Source organism: Hyaloscypha bicolor, assembly GCF_002865645.1.
Source record: "Hyaloscypha bicolor E unplaced genomic scaffold K444scaffold_182, whole genome shotgun sequence".
Classification (NCBI taxonomy): Eukaryota; Fungi; Ascomycota; class Leotiomycetes; order Helotiales; family Hyaloscyphaceae; genus Hyaloscypha; species Hyaloscypha bicolor.
In genome coordinates this window covers 4,824,814-4,849,921 of record NW_020194684.1, presented here as the reverse complement: position 1 = coordinate 4,849,921, position 25,108 = coordinate 4,824,814, and the positions used below count along the sequence as shown (strand labels likewise).

Genomic DNA, 25,108 nt, shown 5'->3' with positions numbered 1-25,108 from the left:
CGGACACGAGAAACTTCAGACGAAATAAGACTTTGGCTTCAAATACTGATTACTAGACAATTTGATGATACCGCTATGCATATGGCCCATAATCCTACAATGCTCAGCATCCCAACGCTAACCCATAAAAATACATCGCTGAGCCCCCCATAAACATGGGAAGGACATGGTATCATCAAACATTAACGCATGCTCTCAAGCGAATTAGAAATTCACACTCTGCTGCGCACCTTTCGCTAAAGTGATCTGGCTTAGGCTCAACGTCCTAGGCGCAGTCTTCGTCTTACCTGAATCATGCACGTCACCACCAAAAATCTCGTCTCCAAAGTGACTACCAGGCTCATTAGGAGTCTGAAAGCCTTCTTGCATATAACGCCCTTCGTCATCGCTGCTATCGTCTGGCTCGAAGCTCGAGAATTCTCCGCCTGCTGCATATCCGGCACGGACAGGAGCTGCTGATTGATCCGAACCTTGTACCACGGACTGTAATGAACCTAGTTGGCGCTGAAGATTGCGAACCACGGCTTCAAGTTGCTGCCGTGCTGATCGCTCCTCAAGGATCATATTCATTAGGGCAGTATAATGCTCAGTAGTGAAATGACCATCCTTTGGTAAGGTCGGTGAACTCGATGGAACCCCGCGGATGGTCGTCGAGGTAGAGAGGGGGCGAGCCGTATTTTGTGATAAGCTAAGTGGTGGGTCGGAGGAAGGTATTGTAGGTTGGGAAAAGTTTTCGAAAGAAGGATGTACCGAAACGCGTGTGGATACTGTCGATGGGCGGCTACTCCCGTAAGAAGACGAACGTTTCTGACTGCCTTGCAGCCTGCCCTCTTGAGTCGGCTGAGGTGCCTGGGGCTCTCGGTACCTTGGGTGCTTCGGCAATGATATCTCCGAGTTATCTGTTGTCGGACGCGGTACTGAAGAACGTCGATCGTGGTCTGCAGAACTGCGGTGTTGACGCGAGTATAATACTCTCTCCATTTTGAGCACTCGTTCCTCCAGCCGGCGCACTCGAGTATCTAGACTGGCAGCTTGAGTGATTTTCATTCCAGCCATTTCACCCAATGGTCCAAAGTTGAAGGGCTGGGGTTGCTCCTGAGGCTCGTCGTGTCGGTTATCTTCTGGCTCGTCTATTACAATAGGCTCTTCCGCTTCGGCCTTATGAGAGGACAGTGGTGATAAGATGCCGGGGTCATAGCTTTCCCTCCAGTATCTAATTTCATCACTTCTGCGCCGGGCAACGGTGTGTACCGACGCGGCTTCCCGCATCTCGCCTAGACTTCTCGAACGTCTCTTTGGATGACAACCACTCGTCACAGCCATACCAATGCCAGCCGCTGCCTCGGCCTCAGCATCTGGATTAACCCTGCTTCCTCTCGCATGGCTGCTGGCTGGTCGTGGGGAGAGTCCAGTCCAGTCTCCATAACCCGGTGCCTTTGTTGGAGTCCACAGCCTACTTGGTGTTGTAGCCCTTCTCGGCCGCCTATGTCCTTCAGCATGTATAGCCTCCAAATTTGACTCGCTCTTGGCAGGGGGGAATTCCTCGGTTGCAGTCGAATGCGAACGTAAGGCTCGGTTATATTCGTTGATTGGCAAGGAAGCTGAACGTTTTTGAGACCCTGCACCGCCGGTTGGGGTTCGGTTTAGGGCAGTTGGATCCTGAGTGGTGTCAGCCTCTGAAACTCATTTTAGGAAAGACACAAACTGACACTGCGGTGCTGACCAGCTCTCATTCCACTGGCGCCTTGTTTCGGGGGACTTGACCCTCCATTCTTACTCTTCTTCCCAAACAAACGGCCCAAAGCAGACCTGAAGGATGACTTCTTCCTTTGAGGTTTCCCCATACTGGATCCCGAAGGCACACTTGTTCCTGAATCCCGCTGTGAACTGGGTTGGTTGGTGCGCCGGATTTGAGTTTCTCGAAACGGCTGAGCTTGGTCATGTGTAGACAGGATTGGCAGTTTTGGATCGACAGTACTGCTGGTTGGGACGCCAGTCTGAAGCGCTGTGCTGTCGAGTTCCGCAGCAATAGATGCTCTCAACCGCGGCTCTATGCCATCAGTCCCTAAGGGCACAGCCATCCCCGTACCTGGCGTTCTTATTGGGAATTCGTCGTCCGGGATGGGTATCGGGGCGGAGATTTTCCCTAACATCAAGTTAACGATGAATTTATATTGAAGCCACTCGAAGGAAGTCTCACCTCTTATTGAAGAATCGGTATTTGTTCTTGATGGCCCCTCCGTTCTCCATTTTCCAGCTCCTCTGAATTTACTCATGGCGGAGGGCGGGGAAGGATCCCTTCTGGCCTGTCAGGCGTTCACAGACGGTGCAAGGCTGGTTGTGCTCAAGAGGAATGCATCTGAAGACCAGTTCTTAACTAGCAGATACAGTGGTTACTGGAAACGCGAATCGCATTGTGGGCTCTCCTTAACATTCGTCACCTCATCGTGAGCACATAAAATATGTGAAGCGACGCTGTTGGTTTCTCGGGCCATCAACCAACTCAAGTTATTCATTCGCTCAAGGACCAGGACGCATCACGTATCATATATCCTGCGACACCCTGTCAGCGATAGACAGGGAGAGACCCATGAAACGGATCATGATGGGGAGGAGACAGGCATGGGTTAAAATAGAAAATTGGAAGGACGGGAGATCAATCAAATAGCACGGTGGCGGCATCCCTGAGCCGCATTGAGAAAGCTATCGTAGTTGGCTTACCCCACGAAGACATGGCACGGCTGCTTGGATTTTCCGCAAATGAGATCGTGTCCTAAACTGGAGTTGCTCCGCCTCGCATGTCCCCCGAAACGGGCTCGACAATCCAGCCAAAACTTCCCTCGAACGCTTCATCCAAAACCAACAGAACTGATCCCCCTGTGAGGGGTCGTGAGGGCGTGGCCTGCCGAGGGTGAGGATGAGGATGATTGCCCGCAATGACTGGTAGCGAGCTTGGATCTCGATTCAGGGAGGCCTGGTAGATGATCTTCAAAATCCAGAGAATGTAACCACCTTCATGCCGAATCGTCGACGAGGACCATGCGCAGGCCGGCCGAACTTTCCGAGCCCTGCTCTTTTATGCCCAAGGCTCTGCGTTAAGGCCTTTCCTGAACGGCTTCATTTGCTGGCATGAACTGCGCGAATGCATGCCGCACAGTGGCGCGTGAAGATGCCCAGCGTGTGGACTGCATAAGAGGGTACGAGTCGTGACAACTGAATCGGAGGAACCGCTTTCGTGCCGTGCATATGCAGTGGCCCTGTCTGAGGGCGGAAGGGGCTTCATGAATGGGCTTAATGCAAATGGGCTAGATCTATGAAACAAGACGAGGTGTTGGTCTCAATTGTGCTGTCAAAGCACGGCGGCGTCCGTTAGCTGCACTCTCTCGGGAGTTCTCCGCGAATTGAGCTGGGTAGAGAAAAAGTATTGAGGTAGATTTGCTTTTCGCAGACAATCATGCACCAAGTCTCAAAGCAAGATGCGATAGGTCGTTTGTGCACGTCTCTCTCTCTTGCTTCCTGATGGTGACTGTGTTACTAATACGCTTCATCGTCCTTCACCTCCTTGATGTCAAACCCTACTCCTCGGAATCCAGACCGACAACGTCGTCGATTATTGCTATCGATACAAACCCGTCGCTTGTTTCCAGGTGTTTCACCCAGGGGCCCACGTTCGTCATTCGTCTGATGGATGGAACCCCTGGCTCCGCGTGGCAGCTGCGGAGGTCCAATCTTCGCATTATCAGCAGGCATGGCGTACTATTAATCTACGGCAAGATGCTCCGAGTATCGCATTAGCAGGTTAAAGGCATCGAAGGGTGCGGCCCGAAAGTTATTGCGAATTCAACGCTGACGCCGATGGATATCGAAGATCTCCTTCCTCTAAGAACTCCATCCAACGCTTGAGAAACTTGCTGCCTCTGCACGATCAAACATTTCAAGTCAGCTTGACGTCTCAGTCTCTGATCAGCGCAGAGGCCAGAAAGATGGTCTAAACTCACTGCAGTGTCTCAGAGTCGCCAATGATAGTGAGGGAGCGCCTGGGCCTGGTCATGGCGACTGTGTTTGTAGTTGTTCAGCACTATTCTTAGCATTTTTCAGCTGGAGGATCTTACCATTGAGTCTCCGTTTCTCGGCGACGAACCCACAGTCGTGCTGAGCATTGCTTCTGACGAGGCTCACAATCACTGCTTCTTTCTCTCTACCTTGGAATCCGTCTACACTTCCTAATTCAATGCCGGGGAACGCTTCCTTCATCTCACGAGACATCAGAGCAAGCTGCATAAGTCAGCAAAGGTTGTGCATATCGCATTGATATGACTTCTCGATTAGACACCATGAAGGTTCTCGAAGGTGGAAATTACTCTTAAATGCAGACTGGTCCTTGACTGAAAGTCCAGCCATAGCATGGAAAGAAGGTCCAACATCTAATTATTGAACCTATCTAGGGTGGAACATTCAAGCGATGTGCCTGATTGGCACACGGTAGTCTCCTTCGCGTTGCGCAATCGTCGTGTTACTTGCCTCTCGTGTGAAGCATTGCAAGTAAGACAGCGCAACTCTATATCTTAAGGCTAAAGACGTATGTAACTCGACAACTCTCCGAAGAGAATGATTGAAGGATCTGCAGCACCCGAGATAGATTGCGAACCTTGTCCACAGCCTTCTTGAGAGCTTCACCAGCCACATACTTAGGCTTTTAGACATGTGTTTCTTAGAGTTCAATTTATGCGCAACAATTTTGGCTTTATGTGGGTTGAAAAAGGAAAGAGATCAAACATACCTGGGCATTATATGGTGTGATAATTGCGATGTCGTCTGGTTTCACACCTGCGTCGACTAGATTGCGCACATGCTGCTTCACCAGCGCGGCCTCCATCTCATTGCTCTTACTCTCCCCCATCATACCCTTGCCAGCTTTCTTGTCAACCTCTTCCTCTTCGTTCTTCTCGGGAAAATCGCCACCTTGTGTGTCGAAAAAAATCAGAGGTTCGGTGGTATCTTCAGTCTCTTTTACTTCATAGGGCAAATCCTTCAGAAGTCGGGCCTTCACTGCATCTGCTGCTACCAATTTTGACTCGTATAACTCGTCTGAGGGAAACCTCATGATCTTTTCGTGCATTCGATATTGAGTAGTTAACATTCTCTTGATGCCGGGTCCATGAAGACGTAGTAGTCGATCGAAAAGCGTAGTTTCGAGAGTCATCCCTTTAACGAGTTCTTCCGAGTCTCTCGTTTTCGCTTTGGTGGTCTTCGAATTCAGAGACTTGATGGTAGGTGGCAGCTGAAGGTGGTCTCCGGCAAGAACAACTTTGCTTGCTCTCAGAAGAGGGACCCAGCACTGGGCCTCTAGTGCTTGACTAGCCTCGTCAATTATCACAACATCAAATACTTCATCTTTCGTCTGAAACCCTCCTGCACCATGAAGCGTGGCGAGCACCACCTATTCCCAAGAAATCGGAGTAAGCATGCTTTTAGGTAATTGCGGGGGTAGCATTGCTCAAAAAGCTTTGGGGGGCATTGCTAGTGGAATGTCCCAAGAGCTGGTGGACATTGCTACAAGAGGGATCACTACTCCGAGAGGTTGGGACTTACCTTACTGCTTCCTATTAAGGTACTAATGCATTTCTTTTCTCTCTCCCGGAACTCTCTTCGAAGGTCCTTGATTTGGCCATAGATCTCTCTTCTTTCCCGTCCACTTTTCGTCTTGCGGATTGAGGCTTGTTTCGTGTCCATCTCCTTTCTGACATCTTGGACAATGGCAGCAGCGTCCGATGTCTGGGTGAGAACGTCCAGGGAATGATTCAGCACCGAAGGCAACAGACGTGCCGGATGCCCAAGTCGGACAATTGATATCTTATGTGGGGCCAGACGTTCGACAATATTGTCTACTGAAATGTTGGAAGGCCCACAAACAAGAACTCGTAGATTCTGCTTCAGCATCTGTAGAATCAATTCGATCAATGTATGAGTCTTTCCAGTCTATTGAACAGTCAGTGAAAGGTACAATTCACCACTGACAGATTGAATGAAGATAACTTACTCCTGGTGGTCCGTGGATGAGGGCAACTTCTTTCGAAGTCAACGCAAATCTGATAGCATCTTTCTGAGAATCATTGAGACTCGGATCAACCCACTCAACCTCCTTTCCCTCAACGAGATCTCCCGAGACAGGTGAAGGAGTGGTGAGTCCAAATAGAACCCTGACAAAGCTTGAGTACTCATCCGACTTCATCTTCTGTAATCGCTGCATCGTCTGATTCATCCTGCTCGAAAGTCAGCACTCTCTCAGATCTGGTACCCAGCCTTTGCCATGGTAAAAGTCCCAAGCTCTTCCCGAACATTCGGAGATCCCAGACTATGAATATCGCAAACTCTTCTTGTACACTCAGACAGCACTTGATTCCTAGAGTTCCCCAAGCTCTCCTTGTAAATTCAGGCACAACAAAGATCACTCACCTCTTATAAGTAACATCGTTCGCCAACTTCACCAACCAAAGTCTCTTTCCCCCAACCCCCTCTTCCCCTTCCCTCTCATCCAGCGCAACCCAAACAGCCTTACTCCCCACTCTCGTAACCACGCCTCTGGACCCCTTACTCTCCAACTCCATGACCTCCCTCTTCCTCGCACTCCCACTCGGCATCTCACTCACAACAACAATATCCCCCTATTCCCAAGAACTCGGTGTCAGCATACGTCTTTCAAATGTTCTCATGAGTAGAATGTACTACGAGCTGTTGGAAATTGCTACAAGAGCGATTGATGCACCGAGAAAGTTGCGGCTCACCGTCCTGACACCATGCTCCGCCAACTCGCCATCCTTGCTTGCCGTAGCAGAGTCCGGGCCAAGCTCAACCACCGTCTTACCGCCTAATCCTGTCCTCTGAGATGAGAGGGAAAGGTTCGTGATGGCGAGGCCGGCCTTTTGGAGAGCTGTGGGAGAGGCATTGGAGATCAGGGACGAGGTTTCTGACAGCTCGGATTGGAGCTCGGCTTCTAGGAGGGCGAGCTGGGTTGCGGCGAAGGAGGGGATGTCTACCGCGTCCTTGGGAGCCATGGTTCGTGTGGGGTTTGGGTGGTTTTGTTGCTGGTGGTCATGTGAGGGTGGATGGTGGTTGAGAACGGGATGGTGATTGGAGGTGGTTGGATATAGCAAACGGATTTATTAAATCTTTGAGTCAACAGCAACAAAAATTTGGTCCAAAAATCCGGTTTTCCTGAAAAAGGTTTAAAGGTACGAGCTGATTCGTCCTAGTTAAGTGAACAAGTATTGGATCGCTCGTTTCGAAAATTATGAGTTGATTCATTCTAATCCAGTCAGCAGCTCTAGGATTGTTCGATTTGTTAAAAGTCCAATGGAGGAGGGCAGCCAAGCGCAACGCAAGTTGTGCTTTAGATCGTTTAAGCTTTTAAATTTCGATTTTGATGTTGTATTGGAAGTTCAATACTAGTCTTGAATGGTTGACTCTGCCCACTTGTACCGCAAATATCTTTTGATATATCTCTACAGTAGCTTGAAGCAACGCCAAAGCAAATGCCAACCTTCCCAGACTCCTTCAATGCCACCCATCTGTGCAACAGCTCCCAAACTCCAACGAGTATTCCTATTATCTCTTTTCATATTGCCCAGGCTCCACAACAACCACCACCACCAAACATGTAATCATCAAGGCAAACGTGACGAACGCAACCAGCGCTATGCTCCCCCTACTCGCAGGAAATTTCCCCCGTATGATCCAGTGCTGCGACTCGAAATACCGATGGAACCCCACAAAGAGCATCACAATGCTGATAGCAAGGAACGTCGCACCAAGCGGCTTCCCCATCTGTCTTAGATGCTGGTATGGATCGAATCCCCCACTGCCCGCAGAAGTAGTATTGAGCCGGAAGAGCTGCGTGATAGCTATCCCAATCGAAGCAAAGGCGAGCGAGGTTCTCAGCCATGCAAGAAAGGTGCGTTCTATATTCCAACTCTCAGTCAGCATAGCTCTTTACTTGGAGAGGGAGATGCAACTTACCCAGCGCCAAATGATCTCTCGCCACACTCCCCTTATTCTCCAGCTCCAAGCTCCCATAATCAGACAGCAGCCTCGCCCACCAGCTCTCCTGCTCATCCACCACCGCCTCATCGCCATGCTGCGGCTCCTCCTCCCTATGCACCCTCCCCGCCCGGCGAATACTGCTCGTGCTCGGCTTATTCCCCATCGACCTCGTCCTCGACGACGTCTTCGCCAGCGCCGTGCCCTGATAATTCGCATTCGGATTCGTCTTCCTGGGCCGCCGCATAATGCTCGTCTCCTCGTCCGCACTGCTCTCTGTCTCCGGCAGCCCATCGTTGATGTTGCTTGCTTTCAGCGCGTCTGTCCGCGAGCCGTAGCTCCCTACCTCGTCCACACCGCTGGAATTCCCAGTCCCATCCATAGCCAGCTTCCGCTGTCTCGCGGTCTCGAGGATCCCGTCAAGCCGACTTTGCTCTCGTACAACCTTCGGGGCCGAGTCGCGAACTTTGGCGGAATTGGGGATGGCTGGAGGTGGTGAAGGATTCAAAGGAGAAGACATCGTACGACTACATATATGTATTGTAGATTGAGCAGATCTTTTGCAAGGGTAACTGATTCAGTCAGGTGGTACAACAAAAATAGTTGGATGTCGTGGAAGGAGGCTGTCTGCACGTCCCTCGCAATAAGCCGATCACAAGACGCCATCGCTCTGGAGGAGGCGGGAAAGGGCTGCATGGTGGGGGTTACACGCGCAAAAATTCTCCAAAGGATCGAAGTCTTTTAGAGCGAAGATGTTCTGCTGTGCACTTCATAATTACTCATTCTCGAATTGAGATACTTATGGATCTTCCATGCTTTCATTTCCAATTGAAAACTCTCCTCGGCTTAAGTTTGTGAAGACCTATTTGTGGAAACGAGGCTCTCAAATCAGCCTTGTTCTCATGTCATCCATGCTCGCCTTGTAGCCTAATCAAAAGATTCAGTTTCATGAATCCATTTCATTTTATTACACGGATCGAATCGAATGAGAGTAAAATTCAATGTTGCTACCACGCTTGCCATGCAAATCAAAAGTAAAGTTGGAAATGGTATCAAGTACAGAGGACACAGAATAGAGCCCCATGCTCGCAGATTTAGAAGAACGCGGTTGACGGTGCAACAGATCGAATGTCTTTTGTCTTTCCTGTCCACTAGAGTACCGTACCGATACAGCCATGATCTATACCCTGCAGCCCAGCCACAAGCAAATCCATATTTATCTTTCCTGTCCATCTCAGTGGGGAGAATGTCTGAGAAGACCAAATATGCTAAGTGAGCTACGGCTTTGGTGAGGCCGTAGAAATAACGACACCTGCAAGGAGGTACCACCAGGACATCCTCCTTCGATGACATACGAGATATGGAAGAGCACATGCGCGCAACTAACCAAGGTGAATGATCCATCGAAGGAGTCCGGCCTCCGTAAAAACATCCATCCGCTCAGAACACCATGTCCCTCCGAGACGAGAATTTGGTCCTCGACTATCCACAACAATTCAAGCACTGTGCACGAAGGCGCGTCTCTTGCCATGGCACAGTGATATAACAAACATTAACGACATTGAATACAAAGGAGAGCAGTAGGTTCGAAGGACATCAAAGAACCAGAAGGCGAGGATCTGCAAGCGCTTCAGGTTGGGTATCATTGACTATTAATCGATGCCGGCGAGAAAATTTAGAACCAGATATCGAACGGGATCCTTCGCAAGGTAATACGGGAAAGAAGCAACATTCGTGTTACACATTCTTTGGGGCGTGCGGATGCTGGATCTATTCCGGATTACCCGAAAGGAAGGTGAAAGTTGCTTCGGTTGAAACGGAGACCTAAACCTAGTTAGAAAACTCACAGGACATACGATAGTTGTTACTTACTGTGCAGCCCGTCGATGATACGACACCGTTGCTATAGAAGACTCCATTCTTGTAGGTGCATCTACCGCTGACCCCTCCGTCGATCTCGATGTTGAAGTTAAGCTTGCCGTCTGGGTTTGTTGGAGCATTCTGGAACATGGAGATGAATGTTTCACCAGTGATGGCCTTTCCAACACCAATATTGACGGGAGCCCAGTTACCAACGTTGCCACCAGGAGAACCCCAAACGCAGGCGTCCCCAACAGTGGTTCCGGCGGGGTTGACATAGTATTGAGCGGACGTGTAAGAGTTCTCCCAGACATAGTAGGTTTTGGCATCAGGACAGGTGAGTGCATCGGTCGTTCCAGGCAGTACATTGAGTGCAATGGTCTCGGACTCGGTACCAGGGTAATCGGTTCGGCAGATGGGAACGTTGCTGCTGAGAGTGTTTTTGACGAAAACGTTTCCAACACCAGGTGTACAGAGTTGCGGGTATTCCTCGCGCGAAAGGTGCAGGTACCCATCGCTGCCGCAGTAAAGACCTCCAATAGACTGCCCAGTGGTTCCTTGCGCCGCTGGCCATTGAGACTTCTGGTATCCGGCGGGACATCCGTAAGAGCAGAAGGAGTTTGCAGTACAGCCACTGCCAGAGAGGCCAGTGGAAATGAAAGAGATGGCAGCCGAGACAGCCAGTTCGAAGTCGCTATTCACTGACTGAACTCCAGTGAAGCCTCCAAGATCAAGCCAATCCGCAGCCACAGGACCATATTCAGAGGGAAAATGACTGCACTTGACTTTACCGCTGACGAAATCAGGCCAACTACCTGGAGATGAGCTGTAGGTTGAGGAAGCTTCGGTGGTAGTGGCCGCCGGAGGAGGAGCGGTGGTAGTAGTCGGAGCGACGTAGGTGGAGGTAGGAGTAGTTTTGGTGCTGCTCTTCTCCTGGTAGAAGACCGCTGACGGAGTTGGCGTCGGAGTAGAGGTAGTTGCAGGAATAACGGTGGAGATTGCGTCACCCATGAGGACGTAAATTCCAGACTTGAGTCCAGCTTCAACCACAGCCCAATCGAGGAATTCGCCATTGAGCTCGTATAGGGTCACCGTCGTTGGATCCACGCTTGTGACAGTAACGATGTCTCGTCCTTCGACAGGAGAGCCGTGCCGGGCATGATGGCGAGCATGGTTATGATGCTGGGCGAGCGCGAGGGAAGCTGTGCCCAGCAGCGCGATTCTAGAGAACTTCATTGTGAAGAAGTGTATCCGTGCGGGAATGTATGTACTTAAAGACTGTTGCGAGCCTCGAAAGACTCTGGAGCGACGGAAGTCTGGTCAACAAATACGAAGGCGAGTCGGGAAAAGGTTGGCCACGGTCGAAAACTGAATCAAGGGAGTTAGCATTCCGATCTGTGGCTTGTCGCTTTCGGCTCGCGAAAGTGTGGACATCCTCCAATTCACTCAATCCACACAACTCAAGACCTTGACTGCCACCACAAAGTCTTCTGGGGACAAGTATTTATCGAAGCGGCAACGGAGGGAGACGTACATTGGCAAGCGACCGGACCGTCTTCACGAGTTCTTACTGCTTAATGGAGGATTGATCGAAAATGTAGGTATGTCTAGGGGCTCGTAAGGAGGTCGTATCGTTTTTGATTGCATTCGAAGTTGTAGCTGTTCCAAAGGAATGTGGTAGAGAGTCGAGACTCTCAGAGTTGGGGGAATGCTTCGACGAAGGGAAGAGGAGATCGTGGGCGAAATCTGGGATCAAGATGGTGTAGGTAGAAGTCGAACGAAGGCGAACAAGAACAGGAACGGAACAGGAACAGGAACAGGAAACTAGAAAGGGTGAGACGCCTTGAGATTGGATGGAGGGAGGGCAATGGGACGAACACTCGCTTGTGTAGCTCAATGGGGTTTGATGGCGTCGTAGCTGAGCGGTTACTGGCTGGCAGGGGCGGCCGGGGTCCGCTCGATCTCAGGAACGGCAAGGGGCCCCCTGCATGGCGCAAGGGGCGACGTCGTTGCAGACAGGGGGCGACGTGCCACGGCCACTGCACCGTTTTGCTGGCGAGATCCTGTGGGTTGGAGGCCGGAGGCGAGGCCAACTTGGTGTGTTTCTGCCGTGGTTACCAGTATCTGGAGATTATTCTGGGTTGCAAGCCCACCGCTGGTGGGGACTGCGAGATTTCTTCGACTTCCAAGCTCTGGGGCTGGGCGCCAGGACAAACAACATCAACACCAAGACCAATGCCCACAAGGCCAAGAGACTGCCCAGACAGGCTTCCAATCATTCAGTCCGGGTGCGTGCGGCAAACAACCACGGCGGACGTGGATCGACTGAGTCTTCTCAAACAGGTGCCCATCAGAAGATGACAGCACCCAACTACCTGATTCGCGCGCTGTTCCTGCTGCAGACTTCAGTGCTGCTAGACTAAGGTTATCAAGATGGCCCGCCCGTCTTGCAAATTCGTCACCGACTCACGGCCTGAGATTCCTCTGGGGCTCGTGCTACCGCCGACAGGAAACAAGCGCAATTTCGGCTCAGGCCAAATCTCTCTCAGATGAAAGAGACGTAACCAACCCACTCGCCTACGGAGTGCGGAGATGACTGGGACCAGTGCTGACCACGGAAACCTTCTGGTGCATGATGCCGCCGCCGGAGACCAATCAATGGTGGGCTATGGAGGGGTCGAAAGGAGGCGGGTGATCTTCGAGAACTATCGCAGTTATCCGCCCTCGCTCATCAAGCTATCTTGAGCTGTGGAGAAGAATCGTCGTCAGCAGCTCGTGGGCCTCTCATTCTTGGTTTTATTATCTGCAGCTTTCTTCAATTACTTCTTGCGGACTTGTGCCGGCGCCTCCCTTGGTCGACGACGATAACGAGGCCTCTTCGAAAATGCAGCTATGAGGTGATCTCTGATGAAGGAGGGGCTGGTTTATTAAATGTTATGGGACATCTGGCAGGAAAGTCTACTGATGGGTTGTGTCTAACAGGGGTCGATTTCTTTTTGACAAGAATCTGCTGTATGGAGAGCAGCATTAACAACAGCCCAGGTTTTCTTCCACTGAAGAATCATAAATGCAGCGCATCGGCTCTCAAGCGCCGTAATATCGTGATTTTTATCACCGTTGTGGTAGTGGTTGGTGGCGAATGGCGTCGAAGAGGTGAGATGGAACCCACCCGTTCGGCTTGACATCGACTGCCAGGCCACCCTTGCGTCTTGTGCGATAAACTCTGCGTGGCGGGGCTTATCGAATGGCTGAAGAGAACGAGAATGCATCAATACACTGGCCGATTCCTGTCCAGCAATTATTTTGGCACAGGCTGGCGCTCGAAGATACCAGCACCGAAGCAAAAAGGCCTCCTCCCTCTTGCGTTGGCACGCTCGCAGAACCTGTCGTGCACCCTAGAAGTCTACCCAGTGCCCACGCAGCACGGGCTGGTCCGTTGTTGAATTGCAGCGGCGGTTCAAAATAGACTCTCGCTCGAGTCGCTCCGCTTGCCCCTGACTAAAAAGCTTGATCTCCAGGCACAGCCCTCCTATTCGTGAATGGGTCGGCAGCGAAATTAACTGTGCAGCAGTCGGACCCCGCTTTGTTTTATGTTCTGCAAATCATTGCTGCGTGGCGGTGGCTGAGCGTCGGAAAGCGATAGAGGGGAAATGGGCGCCGAATTGATCGACGCAGTGCGACCACGACGACTGCCAGGTGACGGTTCCAACCCCCATCATCTTGGGCAATTAGAGGAAGCTGCGTGCAGTGTGTCAAATGAATAGAGTAAAATAGAATAATGGCCGTTACTCTTATTTTATTCATATATTATTCAAGTTATTCATGAATATTCATGAATAACTTGAATAACGCACGTGATCTATACACGTGATAGAGCTAGCTTAGTCAGGTAAGGCTCCGGGTGGGCCCGCGCCTAGCGCCACCTCGCTACCCAGTCAGGTAGTAATGGCGCTTGGTAAGCGAATCGAACCTTAGTAATACTTCTAGTTTATTATTATAGAAAATTAGTATTTAAGTACCCTTATATAAGTACTAGCTTAGCTTATGTTATATATAAGGCGGCTTAATAGGTATCTTAGTTATTTTTTTAAAATTTAAATATATGTTAATTTATTATGACCACGTGACTTGCGTGTGACTTGCACGTGATAAATCGTGGTTATTCATGAATAATTATTCTATTTTATACTCAACTTATTTAAGCTACTCATTACTCATATTTTATTCAAGTTATTCATGAATAACTTGACTAACTCGAATAATCCTTTGACACACTGGCTGCGTGTAAGCTTCTCGAAAAGTCTCCTCAAGCAGACTCGAGGTAAATGCCCAAGTGCAGAATGTGTCGGATCACGTGCTTTTCATTACGATCTTCGACGCTATTGCCCGTCTATCTCTGCAGCCGTCAGGGACTATTCGTATCAACAACACCGAACATTATGCCGGATTTCTCCCCGGAATTCAGAAGCTGCAAGCATGGCGCATCTCGGAAACATGAGATGAGAACCTTCCTCACCGTTTGCCACGAGACCATGCAAAGCAAACGACGATACTCGTACCGCAGCAGATCATCGCTGCATGCCACAACGTACAATCAGGCACCAGAGAAGATATTTGTGCTCGTGGATTGGAGTACGAGAGAGAAGCCCGGGACGAACTTGTACAACAATGAGGCGATCATAGGTCTCCTCTCGTAAGACACAACTCCAAGATATCTCATTCCACTTCAATCTTGGCTCCTTCAAACCCCTCTGGCATGAGTACGGCAGTTGAATCCAATTTGCAGGAAAGCACCACAAAGCTTCCTCCTAGCAGCCCCAAATGCTATTAGCCAGCGGCGCTGAGCAGGAATCAGCATGTCACTGTCAATGGCGAATAATGTTACGCCAATGATCACCCCTCGAGTCCGTTTCCAGACGCCGGTGGCGATTTCAAGGCAGCTTACCGGTGTGATTTACTTTACACTATTCCCATGTACGTAAGCCAGAAAGCCCCTGGGAAACACCTTTCCAAACATCTTCGTTGGCAGCTTCGCGACTATGCCAGCATCACGGAATGCCACGAGATTCTACCACGTTTCTCGAATTCGCGGCGCGTTGCACACGGCGAGTCCTCGGCAGCCACTCAGCCAACTCGGGTAGTACACGGAGGAAAGAAAATGTGAATGCAAGTACCCGTAGGGCTGCTGAAAATCCCGAATCCTGCACTCTGTACTTACTATCTTGAACTATTCTGGGAAAAGAAACAGTTAACGACACTCGCAGTGTACTGTACAATACAAATGGGAATCGTGAGGTCAGTCAATCTCAACCACAAACTTCCCCACGCCTCCTTTCCCATCCATAATCTGCTGACACCCTTTCCTCACCCCCTCCATATCACTCAACTTCACCACACTCCCCACAATAGGCTTCACCTTCCCCTCCTCCACCCAGCCCCTCAATCTCTCTAAATCATTTGCATTCCCCTCCAAAACAAGCGCCTTATACTCGACCCCGTACCACCCCGTATATGTCCTCAGCACCCAATCCACCACATTCAAAATCCACGCAATATACGACGGCACCCCCGGATTCTTCTTCTTAAAATCCGTCCCATTCGGCCCCATACTAATACTCACAATCGCGCCCCCCTTCTTCATAACCCCCAACCCCTTAAACGTCTCCCCAACAGTATCAAACATGAAATCCACCTCCCGCTTCCCCGTGACATCCACCGTCTTCTGTTTTGTGTAATCCACAATCACGTCTGGAGTCCCCTCTCCCATCAACTCGCCAATCAACTTGAACTTCCCCGGCGAGAGAGAAGTAACCACGCTCTTGGCACCGAAAACGTTCTTCGCGAGCTGCACGGCGAAACTCCCGGTCCCGCTCAGTCCAGCTGGGACGTAGATGACCTTTCCTTTTAGCCCGCCTGCTACTCGCTCTTCTCCGACGTCTAGCGCTTGGAGAGCAGTCTGTGCTGCGAGCGGGATAGCTGCTGCTTCAGCGAAGGAGAGGGATGCGGGTTTCAAGGCGGTGGTTGACACGGTAGAGAGACAGTACTCGGCGAGCGTCCCCTTATTCTCGCTGCCGACTCGCGAATAGACCTCATCTCCCTTCTTGAACGTTGAGACCGAAGAGCCGATTTCAACAACTTCCCCAGCGAGATCGTAGCCTATCTTTGAAGGGAACCTGCGCGTATGTATCAGCGTTTTGCCTTACAGAGACTTTTGGAGTGCGGCGGATTTGGAAAGCTAAGAACAGGCGAAGGTTTGAACATACGTTCCCCCGACCATCTTCCCGATCCTGAATCAACCAGGTCAGTGTTTGGTTCTCCCAGATATTTGGGAACGTACGAGCTCGCCATCTTCACATCAATCGGGTTCACCGACGCAGCTCTCACTCTAATAAGCAGCTCATCGGGCTTCGTAATCTTTGGCACTGGGAGCGTAGCAAGATTATATTCTGAGGGGTTGCAAAACTTCGTGAGAGCGATGGCGCGCATCATGGGCGGGATTTTGGACATGGTGTTGATTGGTATTCGGTGTTGTCTCTAATTATTCTCTGTGCTGAAATGATAAGTGGGAGACAGTGGCAGGTAGGGTGGTAGTTATATAGATGTCCGGCGAGATTGTGAAGAGTTGCCGTCGGTAGAGAGGTGGAGAGTTTGACCGACTCGGAGACTTTCGGCGGCAACGCGATTTATGAGGTTTTGCGAGGGTTTCTGGAGAATAATAAGATGAAGAGTTCCGAAGTGTATGATAATGCCTAAGAATACTTTCCGGGAGCGGAATTTAAAGTAGGCAAGGACGGTTGGGGGTTGGAGATTCTACAGTCTCTCATTCCCTGAATAGTGACGTACTTGTCGTACTGACAAGGGAGTTCAAGACAACCAGCCCGCCGAACCACCACAAAGGCATCGCAAGTTGTCACCAATCCTTCAGTGATCTATTCTCATTCCAATTTCAATGATGGCATGAGACATTCGGTTTGTCAGGGGAAAAGGTGGATGGCTCAGGCAGGTGACTTCAGCACGTGCCACGATTCCGTAGCTCCGAAAAAGATTTGCTTTTCCTGAAGAATCCGTGAAATCATTAGGTGTCCGACTGAAATTGCCAATGCCATGCAGACCAACGGCCTGGCTTAGTGGTGTCAGATCGTTTGAGACACGGCTTCGAAATGGAGGTGGAGATAAAATGAACACGTTTGTCTTAGACAAACATTAGAACTAGCTCCTCATGTGAATAGAGACAGTGGGGTATTAGAAGCCCTTATAGACTCTTGCACTGTATGGGTTCTTCTGGGTCACGTTGAGGTTAATGTCAAAGAGAAGCCTTGAGCCTCGCATACCATCTCTCATTAGTAGCTGTGAAATGGAGCAATAATCATTCAGTACTGACAAGAATGGAGTTGGGAGACTGCTAGAATCACTGAGATCAGTGTATTTGGTCTGGAGCTTTTAGTGATAGACTGCGCAATTCAAGTGACATTGACTCTGAGAGGCTGGAAAGACTACACGGGCAGGTACCATGCCTTTCTGGCCTTTGGCTGCTGGAGATGGCCAGTGGTTCAAAAAACACCCTGGAGAACCCTCTATTGCTGTGCTCCAACTGAAAGTCAAGCTGGTCTATGAATAGAGCAGACCTTGAAACCACTCACTCCGTCATTGGGCATGGTGTAACTTAACCAAGCACAATTCCTCCGCTTCCAGCATTCCGTCTCTCACATTCCAACAGCCACGCACCTCCTTGTGGCCCACTGGCGTCCAGACTAACTGTCGTGCTTCGGGAATTGCTGATGACTCTTATTGTTTCTCCTGCATTCTTGAAATCTGTCTCGCAGGTAATGTTGGTTTGCTTGATGCGGGTATCTTCCTCAGACCCGCCCTGCCCTGGCTTGTGGGCTTTCACAAATGGAGCTGGCTTGATCTCGACAGTTGGGAAGGGGAGGAAGCCTTCTCGCAAAGGGATTAAGACGACTGGAAATGAATGCTTCTGTACGCCATTTGGACTTGAATCTTTGGGAATCCTGAAATGTCCCTTTCGTTTTCCACCAATAAGCCAGGTATCTGGCGACCCTGAGAGTTCATAGAAGAACTCCAAAAAGTCGTTCTCGGCTGAAGATTGGTCCAACTGCTCTGTGTCCCACATTCTGGTCCACTTGATGCACAATGACCCAGTGATGGGTTGGTTAGCTGCAACTACGACGTTATTGCCGAGCCCGGCTGTCTTCTCAAGTAATTTCAGATCAGCTGTGTGAACAACAGTTACCGAGGGTACGTCGACCGGAATTATGATCGATCGGCTCCTGGAGATGGTCTCATCGTTAATAGAAATGGGCACCAATGGGATCCGAGGCGTTTCTTGTTGCCAAGTCTCAAGTATTTTTGAGAGAATAGAGGCAACCTCCTCGTTGTGTTGCCCTGTTCGGCCGAGGCCCGAGAAGTGATCTCGCCATCTCACTGACGAAAATACAGAGGTCGATACTTCGTTCAATATGGCCGCACGTTCGAAATCGTACGGGCTAATCCGGGCTCGAAGCTCGGAGATAACGGCTGGTAATACCAATCGCGTATAAGGACGCAATGATTCTTCCTCGAAAAGTTGGCGAAGGCTGCCGGTCACTGCATCTTCGACCTCCTCCTCGAGACATATGTAATGTAAAATCAAGGACAAAGAGGACTTTTGTTTCTGCTTAGAATGCGGCCTCGGGGTCGTGAGGGGCTTGGTGATCTTGTACAACATCGAAGCCGGTTGGCGAGGGAAGACGATTACGGGTTTGCTGAGGGCGAGTCCACCATGGGCTTCAAATACCTCCGATTTCTCCAATCTAGAGCTCAACAGTCGTAGGGGACCAGGCGTTGCAGAAGAGATGGTGAATTTAGAGAATAGCGCTTTGTGTTTGAAAACATCCTGAACGTTGACACCCAGGGGAAGCATAATTGATATTGTTGGTGTCGTCGCGGAGAAAAACGTTCCCTTTTCAGTGGTGTAAGATATCTCCAGCTTGATAGAGAGATCGTTGACTTCGTGCTCAAGATTGAAAGGTATTCCGATTTTAGCAGTGGAGCCGGACTCCATGATACCAAACTTGATAACACCCGCTTCGGATCTTTGCGAAACTTCGAGAGATCCGCTGACAACCTTTGCATCGCTGGTTTGAAGCCTCAGACCAGCTGTTGCTGCTCGTATGTGAAGCTCACCACTGCTCACATTGTTCCGTCCGGACGATAGTTCGATCTCCAAAAAGCGATTGCGGTCCAAGTGAATAGATCTGAATGCGTACAGTCGAACATCAAAGGAATCTGATCTCTGATAGATGAGTAGCTTCGGACATTTGAAGAAGCCATCATCCTTTTTAGGTGGGGACACTGTGTTACTGGTTGGATATTGAAGAACGATATTGTTGGCTTGAAGGACAATATGGCTGACATGATAAGCCCCTGGGACGAGAACCTGACAAGGTTAGAAAGGTTGGCATACGGGTTGAGAAATACTCACATTACTCTGGACTGACATCTGCACCTTGCCATTCTTGAATACCAATGGGCCAGTCGTTTCTAGCCACAGATCTCGGTTCGTGTCTCCACTCATGGGAGTAATCTTAACTCTACCCTTTTTGATGCTCAAATCATCCGCAAGGAGATACTGAAGTCGAAGCTGAAGTCCAAACCCATCTATTTCTGAACGATATTGGACGGTCTCATCTACCTCGACCTTGCAGAAAAAGTTCTGAAGAGGCACGAGAACCTCGTGCTGTAAATTCTTGGTAATCTGCATCAACTCCGGAAGGTACGAAGAAGTCGACATAAATGCTTCATCAGAAAAATGCTGACTGCCACCTATCCGGAAGGCGGATTGTCTTTGAAGCCTTTCCTTCTCCATCATTGCCGCTCTCGACAAAAACTTTAGTACGACTCGGACGTAATCTTCTTTGCGCTGAAGTTCCTTGAGGCACTTTGCGTACATTACCAACATCGGCAGTTCGACTCCCGCCCATCCGCCTTCACCGTAGAAAGGGGTCATGCGAAAGAAGTATGACGCAGCAGCAGCGAAATCCGTTACATGGAATTTGAGTACGGCAAGATCAGCCATGCTTGATTGCACAGATTGCACATGATTTGCAACGGTGTAATGGCGAAGAGCCTTGTCGGTTAGTGTTTCGTAGAGCCGGTAGAAGTCGTCTTGATTATCCAGGGCAGTGCGGAGAAGCTTACTGTCAATACCCTGGACTGAAGGTGGTAGCTTTGAAGTGGTACCTGCCTCGCTATCGACTGTAGAGGGTTTGTCAAGGTCGACCTCTTCCATTTCATCCCCAGTCGCACCTTGCCACTGTGCCATTTCTGCCCATCCAACGCCCCATCCATGCTTCTTGCCCAATTGCTCAAGCACATTGCGAGAAAGAAGATACAGTTCTGCCCGATGTGCTGCGAGCTCTTCTAACCCCGACTTAAGGAATGGTGAGGCGGCCCCTTGCTCAGGTACACTATTTCTTCGACCTCCAGGGAAGAGACCTGGGCTTGGAGGTTCACGAGAGCGGGATCGGAGGGCAAGCGAACTACTCCTGGCAGGATGCATCATGGTCTTCGGCTCAGGAATAGCCGCTTTGGGCTCTTGCCCATCTAAGCCAATTTTGCTGCTAGGAGGTGCCAACGTCGAAGGGGGAATAGGTAGAGATTTTGTTGATGTTTGCGCAAGAATCTGCTGAGCGATGGCAAAGGTAAAAGAAGCAACGATGTTGTCAACTACTTGCACCATAACGGGATCTTGGGATGTGGTGTCGTTCACTTGCGAGTCAGAGTTTTGCTGGGAATGTCTCCACGAGGACCACATGTCATCGCGCATAACTCGTGCAATGGAGGCCACAAAGTCCATAGCTCGTCGACACACTTCTCCAAGTACAGCAAGATTCTCAACGTCCTCAGAAGGTTGGGTAGCTGGAAGCCGCGCTGCTACACCCTGTAGACTTGATTCTCGTTGTTCTTTTAGCTTCGCCAGAAGCTCTTCTTGCGATGACCAGGCATTTGCTATTCGGAGCAGTAATGACAGCTGTCGCGCAAACAGATAGCAGCGGAAATCGAATATCGAGATGTCGTTTGACAATATGAGCTCTCGGTATCGCTTCTTCGTTGCATTCAGAGGAATTTCGTTCGCTACATTTTCAGGGGACTGAGAGGTGGACTGAAGGTCGATAGGGTCATCTGTTTCTACCACATCATCTGAGCCCATATCTTTGGATATATCAGACCTGGCGTTTTCTGCCTGACGCTCAAGATCCTCTGTATATGGCAAGAAGGAACCGCCATGTTCAGCCCCTGACCCAGTGGCAGACTGTTCTCTAATGATTGCATCGAGACCTACGGCAAGCTCATCATATCCTACCAGGGCATCCTCAACAAGGCCGACACTTTCGAACCCTCTGGCTAAGCCCTCTTTGAGCACGAAAAATGTGCAGAAGTTCCATCCAGGCAAGCTTCTCTGGGCATCCTTCTCACGGATGTCCTCTTCATATTGACCCACCCGCATGTCAAAAGATGATAGAATCAACGATTTGAACTTGGAGACAAGATCAAGCCATGCATTCTCGTTTTCTTGTGGGGTCTCGCTATACGACCCTGGAATGGCTGGAATGACCCGCGGAAGCATCTCATAAGGTACATCATTGATACCAATGCGAATTTGAGCCACTCGATCAACGGCTGATCTGGAGGATCCATTGAAATCTGCACGCAATTTCTCCAAAATAGTAGATGAGCCCTTCCCCCAACGAGTGCCTGATTTGTCCGATGAAGACCCGGTGCTGCCTTCAGAAGATTTTCCGCCAGTTCTAGGCTGGGTCGCAGCAGCCGTGTTCGGGACGATTACATGAATTATGAGCCATTCGAAAGCATCGTGGTTCTCTTGCGCACTGGACTTTGTGGCTGGGGGGGTTTGTTCCTTGATCCAATCTCGGACTTCTTTCCGTGTCTGTGTCTTGTACGTCTCACTATCATCGCAGCGTACGAAGAGCACCTTCAAATATGGCGTCTGTCTGAGCCCTGGTATCTGATGCCTGCGTTCTTTCATAACAGTCTTGGAAGGACCGGAAACGGATTCTGGTCTCTCGAACGCAGCTTGCCCTAACGGCTGTGTTCGAAAGCCATCGTCGCCACTGGTAGCGGAATCTTCGCTCTTGATTCTCGAGAGGCTCGATGTGCTTGCCGATGCTAGATCCGTTGACGAGAGAGGATAGTTTGCCTGCGCAGACGGAACTAGGTCGATATAGAGGGAGGAAATGGATCGGAGGGGCCCAGCATGGGATTCCCAATGGAGGTTGCGCAAAGGCAATCGAGGAAGGAGACCCGGCGAGAGGAGCTGGTAGACTCCATGTGGGTCAAAGTATTCAACTACCAAAGACTATGAGCCAAGGCTAGCGTTTTGAGGCATATCTCTTACCTGTAACTTTGGAGCTCGATGACGGGTGCTCCATGGCGTATCGTTCCCGTTCTCAGTGCATTGTATCCGACCCGAGCAGTCTTCAGGGTGAAGACAAGATTTCTCAGTTGAGGAACAAAGACTAATTGCCAATTTGTGCTTCATACATGGAATGGGCCTCGCAAACACGGAGTACAACGACGTATATTGCCCTTCTTGGCTGGATTTGGAAGCGGTGAGTGATGCGGACAAGGCTCAGTCGACCAAAGTTCAGGTGAGGCTGAAGGTTACGCAATAGGTGAGCTGGCTCATGCTTCGGTGTGCTTTCTTTCTGTCCTTTGCTCAGCGTGAGAATCTGCTTCATCTTTATTCATTTGAAAGTATCTACGTGATCAAAATGGCTGCAAGTTCCTCCGCCCTTGCGAGTTTGTCAACAGAGCTGCTGCTTCAAATCTTCAGCTACTTAGACCCTGTCCACTCGACGTGCCTTGGCCTCTCTTGTCGACGGCTGTACCACATCCATTTCTCCAAGCATAAAACGGTCCCGCTCGACGCTTTCACTTACGAGTGTCCTATCCCAAACAGCGACCTTTTGACGATGTGCTACCTCTTCAGCCACCTTGACGACTGGAGCCCTGCGAATTTGGTTCATTGTTGGCGATGTCACAAGTTTTGCAAGAGCGATTCCATCACTCAGACCGGGCCCCTGTTTGGGAAATGCAATGCTTGTATGCGCCATGACCGGGACCATTCCCGATCTTCCTTTTGGCAGTTTTCCGTACAGACGAGGCAACTGGGACCTCCACCACCACCGCCGCACGAATAGCCCAAGAATAAGGCGCCCTGTTCATTCTTTTGGCTGGGAGCCTGAGTGTGTGAGGTCCGATTTCTCTTTGGCTATTGCCTTGCCTCATGGAGAAACTCGTCTAGGACTATCCTTATCCCAGCAAAAACATCCCTTCAGCATTTATCTACCATTGCGGGGCTTTAATAACTCGGCGCATCACATAGCTCTCTCCAGGGAACTCTTGAGAGGCCATTTGGAATGTTCAAGCCGCTCGCAGTCCAGGTTGCGAGAATTGTCTCACAAATCCACGCCATCGCTGCTTTCGACCCTGCGTGATGAGGGAGTTTAGTAATTACTCGATGCAGGCTGTTTCGAGAGAACTGGGAGGTTGTCTCGCAAGAAGATCATGACACAAATAGGAAGGGGCCCAAACACTTACAGTGATTCTTATGACCCCAAATCGCAGCCTCACTTACTGTCGCTATCCCGTTAAGCATAAAAAATACCCCGATTCGAATAAGACCTTCTCTGTTGAGGATGGGAGAAAGTGCGTATATATGGAAGATTGCCATAAGAACGAAAGCACCCAGGACACCGAGCGAACGAGCAATTACAACCGGCACTCCGTACTCGGGAAGGCCGTAACGAAGGGGAGTATATGCTAGGGAGGTGCACGGAGAGGCAAAAACATTGTGCCAGGTTTCGGACCTACACAGTCAGGACACTGGCCACACAAAGAATTCTTTCTGCGGAGAACCAACCAGAAACCTGTGAAGCTATCTATCATATAAAGAGGCCCGAAAAGAGCTGGGCTGCTCTTGTATCGAAGTAATAACTGTAGGCTCGTCCATATAATATATATGGCCAACATTACTTCAAAGGCCAGCACAATTGGGAGATTTTGAGGAAGGGTTTGCAGCACGATAAATATGGCAGTATGAACGCCCAGTTGGATTGGCTCACTGAAATTCTCTTGATTCTTCGGGACTCGAATATGGTTTGGCGTGAAGCTTTCGTATCTCAACTCGGTGAGAAGCAAGAGCGCCAGAAGCCAATCTGGTGGCCGCCTCCCAGCTGTATAAGTGGGCATTGAATGGCGACGCGCCCAGATATCCAGCGCTTTCATTGTACCAATTGCAACTGTTGAGGTGTCAGCATGTCCTTGTGAGAGGCATTGAGCATGAGACCCGTACTAGCAAAGCATTGCAGACATCGCACTGACCCGCAAGCAATTGGGGCAACATAAGGAGAAATCCAAAACGTAGTTATTGATAGGAAATTCAGGATCCTGTAGACATTGTACGCTCCCTTCGTGTTGAAGTAGATCGAAAAATATAGCAGTTCTAATGGTATGAGTAGAAAAGCTGCAGCTTTTATGAATTCGTTGCCGGCTGCCTCCATTGCAGGCGGCAAGTTCCTGGTTGGAATTGGTTGATAAGAGATATTCATGATGGCTCCGAGTTTAAATGTGTGGAGGCGAAGATCCTCTGAGTTTCCCAAATCCTGTTAGGTGGTGGTGACCCCTCCTTAAAGGAACAAACTCGCTGTCACGAGCCGCAGGACGATCTGCCAACAAATCCAGTGAATCTCGGTAGTCAACTCTTTGCCCGACTGCTCCGGATTTGAGTTCCAGTCGAGTTACTTTGGTCTTCGGTCCCCTCGATTTTTTTGCCCCGAGATTTCTACGTGCCGGAACTTTCGGAAGGCCGACCAAATCGATCGGAGGGACCTCCGGAATCAGCAGTCGCAAGCCCTGAACTTACGACCCAGAAGTAGTCAAAGAAGGATCGAAGGATCGAAGTCAGAATGAAGAAATGTCGTCAATAAACATAAGATCAGACTATCTAGTAAGCAATATGCTAGTCTTCCTAAAAATGGAATGGCTGGTTTTCAACGACTGGTAGCCTGCGGAATTGTGCGTAAGTCCGCGATACCCTGCATAAACTCGTCTGAGAGATATGCTCGGGAATCGGCGCAAATCCTCGGTGGGATTTGATTCGCCTACTCAAAGTGTGATGCCGTGAACTCCG

At 50.0% G+C, this 25,108-nt stretch overlaps 8 protein-coding genes across 8 annotated transcripts; 1 reads left to right on the top strand and 7 right to left on the bottom strand.

Annotated features, from left to right (window-relative positions):
- Nucleotides 1–204: 204 nt before the first annotated feature.
- Nucleotides 205–2,276, bottom strand: K444DRAFT_544446 (uncharacterized protein; the record flags this gene model as incomplete). The annotated part of the gene is made up of 2 exons (XM_024876050.1): nucleotides 205–1,659; nucleotides 1,710–2,276. 2 exons carry the CDS (start codon nucleotides 2,274–2,276, stop codon nucleotides 205–207), a joined length of 2,022 nt encoding a protein of 673 aa, XP_024728714.1.
- Nucleotides 2,277–3,487: 1,211 nt separating this feature from the next.
- K444DRAFT_620910 (DNA helicase) lies at nucleotides 3,488–7,113 on the bottom strand. Its single transcript, XM_024881799.1, has 8 exons — nucleotides 6,786–7,113; nucleotides 6,457–6,665; nucleotides 6,041–6,263; nucleotides 5,593–5,979; nucleotides 4,781–5,440; nucleotides 4,113–4,275; nucleotides 3,999–4,056; nucleotides 3,488–3,917 (listed from the first exon to the last, which is right to left on the bottom strand). The coding sequence occupies exons 1-8, from the start codon at nucleotides 7,053–7,055 to the stop codon at nucleotides 3,830–3,832; spliced, it is 2,058 nt and encodes a 685-aa protein (XP_024728713.1). The 5' UTR covers nucleotides 7,056–7,113; the 3' UTR covers nucleotides 3,488–3,829.
- Nucleotides 7,114–7,397: 284 nt separating this feature from the next.
- Nucleotides 7,398–8,695, bottom strand: K444DRAFT_620909 (uncharacterized protein). Its single transcript, XM_024881798.1, has 2 exons — nucleotides 8,017–8,695; nucleotides 7,398–7,958 (listed from the first exon to the last, which is right to left on the bottom strand). Exons 1-2 carry the CDS (start codon nucleotides 8,555–8,557, stop codon nucleotides 7,606–7,608), a joined length of 894 nt encoding a protein of 297 aa, XP_024728712.1. The 5' UTR covers nucleotides 8,558–8,695; the 3' UTR covers nucleotides 7,398–7,605.
- A 309-nt stretch (nucleotides 8,696–9,004) lies between these two features.
- Nucleotides 9,005–11,133, bottom strand: K444DRAFT_647798 (glycoside hydrolase family 132 protein; the record flags this gene model as incomplete). The annotated part of the gene is made up of 2 exons (XM_024885385.1): nucleotides 9,005–9,052; nucleotides 9,910–11,133. 2 exons carry the CDS (start codon nucleotides 11,131–11,133, stop codon nucleotides 9,005–9,007), a joined length of 1,272 nt encoding a protein of 423 aa, XP_024728711.1.
- Nucleotides 11,134–11,463: 330 nt separating this feature from the next.
- Nucleotides 11,464–12,578, top strand: K444DRAFT_241945 (uncharacterized protein). Its single transcript, XM_024871299.1, has 2 exons — nucleotides 11,464–12,185; nucleotides 12,241–12,578. The coding sequence occupies exons 1-2, from the start codon at nucleotides 11,794–11,796 to the stop codon at nucleotides 12,491–12,493; spliced, it is 645 nt and encodes a 214-aa protein (XP_024728710.1). The 5' UTR covers nucleotides 11,464–11,793; the 3' UTR covers nucleotides 12,494–12,578.
- Nucleotides 12,579–15,064: 2,486 nt separating this feature from the next.
- Nucleotides 15,065–16,687, bottom strand: K444DRAFT_620906 (GroES-like protein). The gene is made up of 3 exons (XM_024881797.1): nucleotides 16,235–16,687; nucleotides 16,161–16,184; nucleotides 15,065–16,070 (listed from the first exon to the last, which is right to left on the bottom strand). The coding sequence occupies exons 1-3, from the start codon at nucleotides 16,402–16,404 to the stop codon at nucleotides 15,194–15,196; spliced, it is 1,071 nt and encodes a 356-aa protein (XP_024728709.1). The 5' UTR covers nucleotides 16,405–16,687; the 3' UTR covers nucleotides 15,065–15,193.
- A 611-nt stretch (nucleotides 16,688–17,298) lies between these two features.
- On the bottom strand, nucleotides 17,299–22,480 carry K444DRAFT_602347 (TMEM1 family protein-like protein). Its single transcript, XM_024878722.1, has 3 exons — nucleotides 22,313–22,480; nucleotides 19,379–22,263; nucleotides 17,299–19,333 (listed from the first exon to the last, which is right to left on the bottom strand). Exons 1-3 carry the CDS (start codon nucleotides 22,344–22,346, stop codon nucleotides 17,561–17,563), a joined length of 4,692 nt encoding a protein of 1,563 aa, XP_024728708.1. The 5' UTR covers nucleotides 22,347–22,480; the 3' UTR covers nucleotides 17,299–17,560.
- Nucleotides 22,481–23,278: 798 nt separating this feature from the next.
- On the bottom strand, nucleotides 23,279–24,527 carry K444DRAFT_647795 (uncharacterized protein; the record flags this gene model as incomplete). The annotated part of the gene is made up of 4 exons (XM_024885384.1): nucleotides 23,279–23,406; nucleotides 23,518–23,786; nucleotides 23,840–24,218; nucleotides 24,272–24,527. 4 exons carry the CDS (start codon nucleotides 24,525–24,527, stop codon nucleotides 23,279–23,281), a joined length of 1,032 nt encoding a protein of 343 aa, XP_024728707.1.
- Between the last annotated feature and the right edge of the window lie 581 nt (nucleotides 24,528–25,108).

Coding starts and splice junctions, on each gene's coding strand:
- K444DRAFT_620910 (XM_024881799.1), bottom strand. CDS start 7,055: ATGGCTCCCAAGGACGCGGTAGACATCCCCTCCTTCGCCGCAACCCAG. Junction 6,666..6,785: donor CGGAGCATGGTGTCAGGACG/GTGAGCCGCAAC, acceptor TCTTGGGAATAG/GGGGATATTGTTGTTGTGAG. Junction 4,057..4,112: donor CGAGAAACGGAGACTCAATG/GTAAGATCCTCC, acceptor CTACAAACACAG/TCGCCATGACCAGGCCCAGG.
- K444DRAFT_620909 (XM_024881798.1), bottom strand. CDS start 8,557: ATGTCTTCTCCTTTGAATCCTTCACCACCTCCAGCCATCCCCAATTCC. Junction 7,959..8,016: donor GAGAGATCATTTGGCGCTGG/GTAAGTTGCATC, acceptor GTTGGAATATAG/AACGCACCTTTCTTGCATGG.
- K444DRAFT_241945 (XM_024871299.1), top strand. CDS start 11,794: ATGGGGTTTGATGGCGTCGTAGCTGAGCGGTTACTGGCTGGCAGGGGC. Junction 12,186..12,240: donor CTTCCAATCATTCAGTCCGG/GTGCGTGCGGCA, acceptor CTTCTCAAACAG/GTGCCCATCAGAAGATGACA.
- K444DRAFT_620906 (XM_024881797.1), bottom strand. CDS start 16,404: ATGTCCAAAATCCCGCCCATGATGCGCGCCATCGCTCTCACGAAGTTT. Junction 16,185..16,234: donor GATGTGAAGATGGCGAGCTC/GTACGTTCCCAA, acceptor TGGTTGATTCAG/GATCGGGAAGATGGTCGGGG. Junction 16,071..16,160: donor GGGAAGATGGTCGGGGGAAC/GTATGTTCAAAC, acceptor ACATACGCGCAG/GTTCCCTTCAAAGATAGGCT.
- K444DRAFT_602347 (XM_024878722.1), bottom strand. CDS start 22,346: ATGGAGCACCCGTCATCGAGCTCCAAAGTTACAG. Junction 22,264..22,312: donor ATCGAGCTCCAAAGTTACAG/GTAAGAGATATG, acceptor AGTCTTTGGTAG/TTGAATACTTTGACCCACAT. Junction 19,334..19,378: donor AGATGTCAGTCCAGAGTAAT/GTGAGTATTTCT, acceptor TAACCTTGTCAG/GTTCTCGTCCCAGGGGCTTA.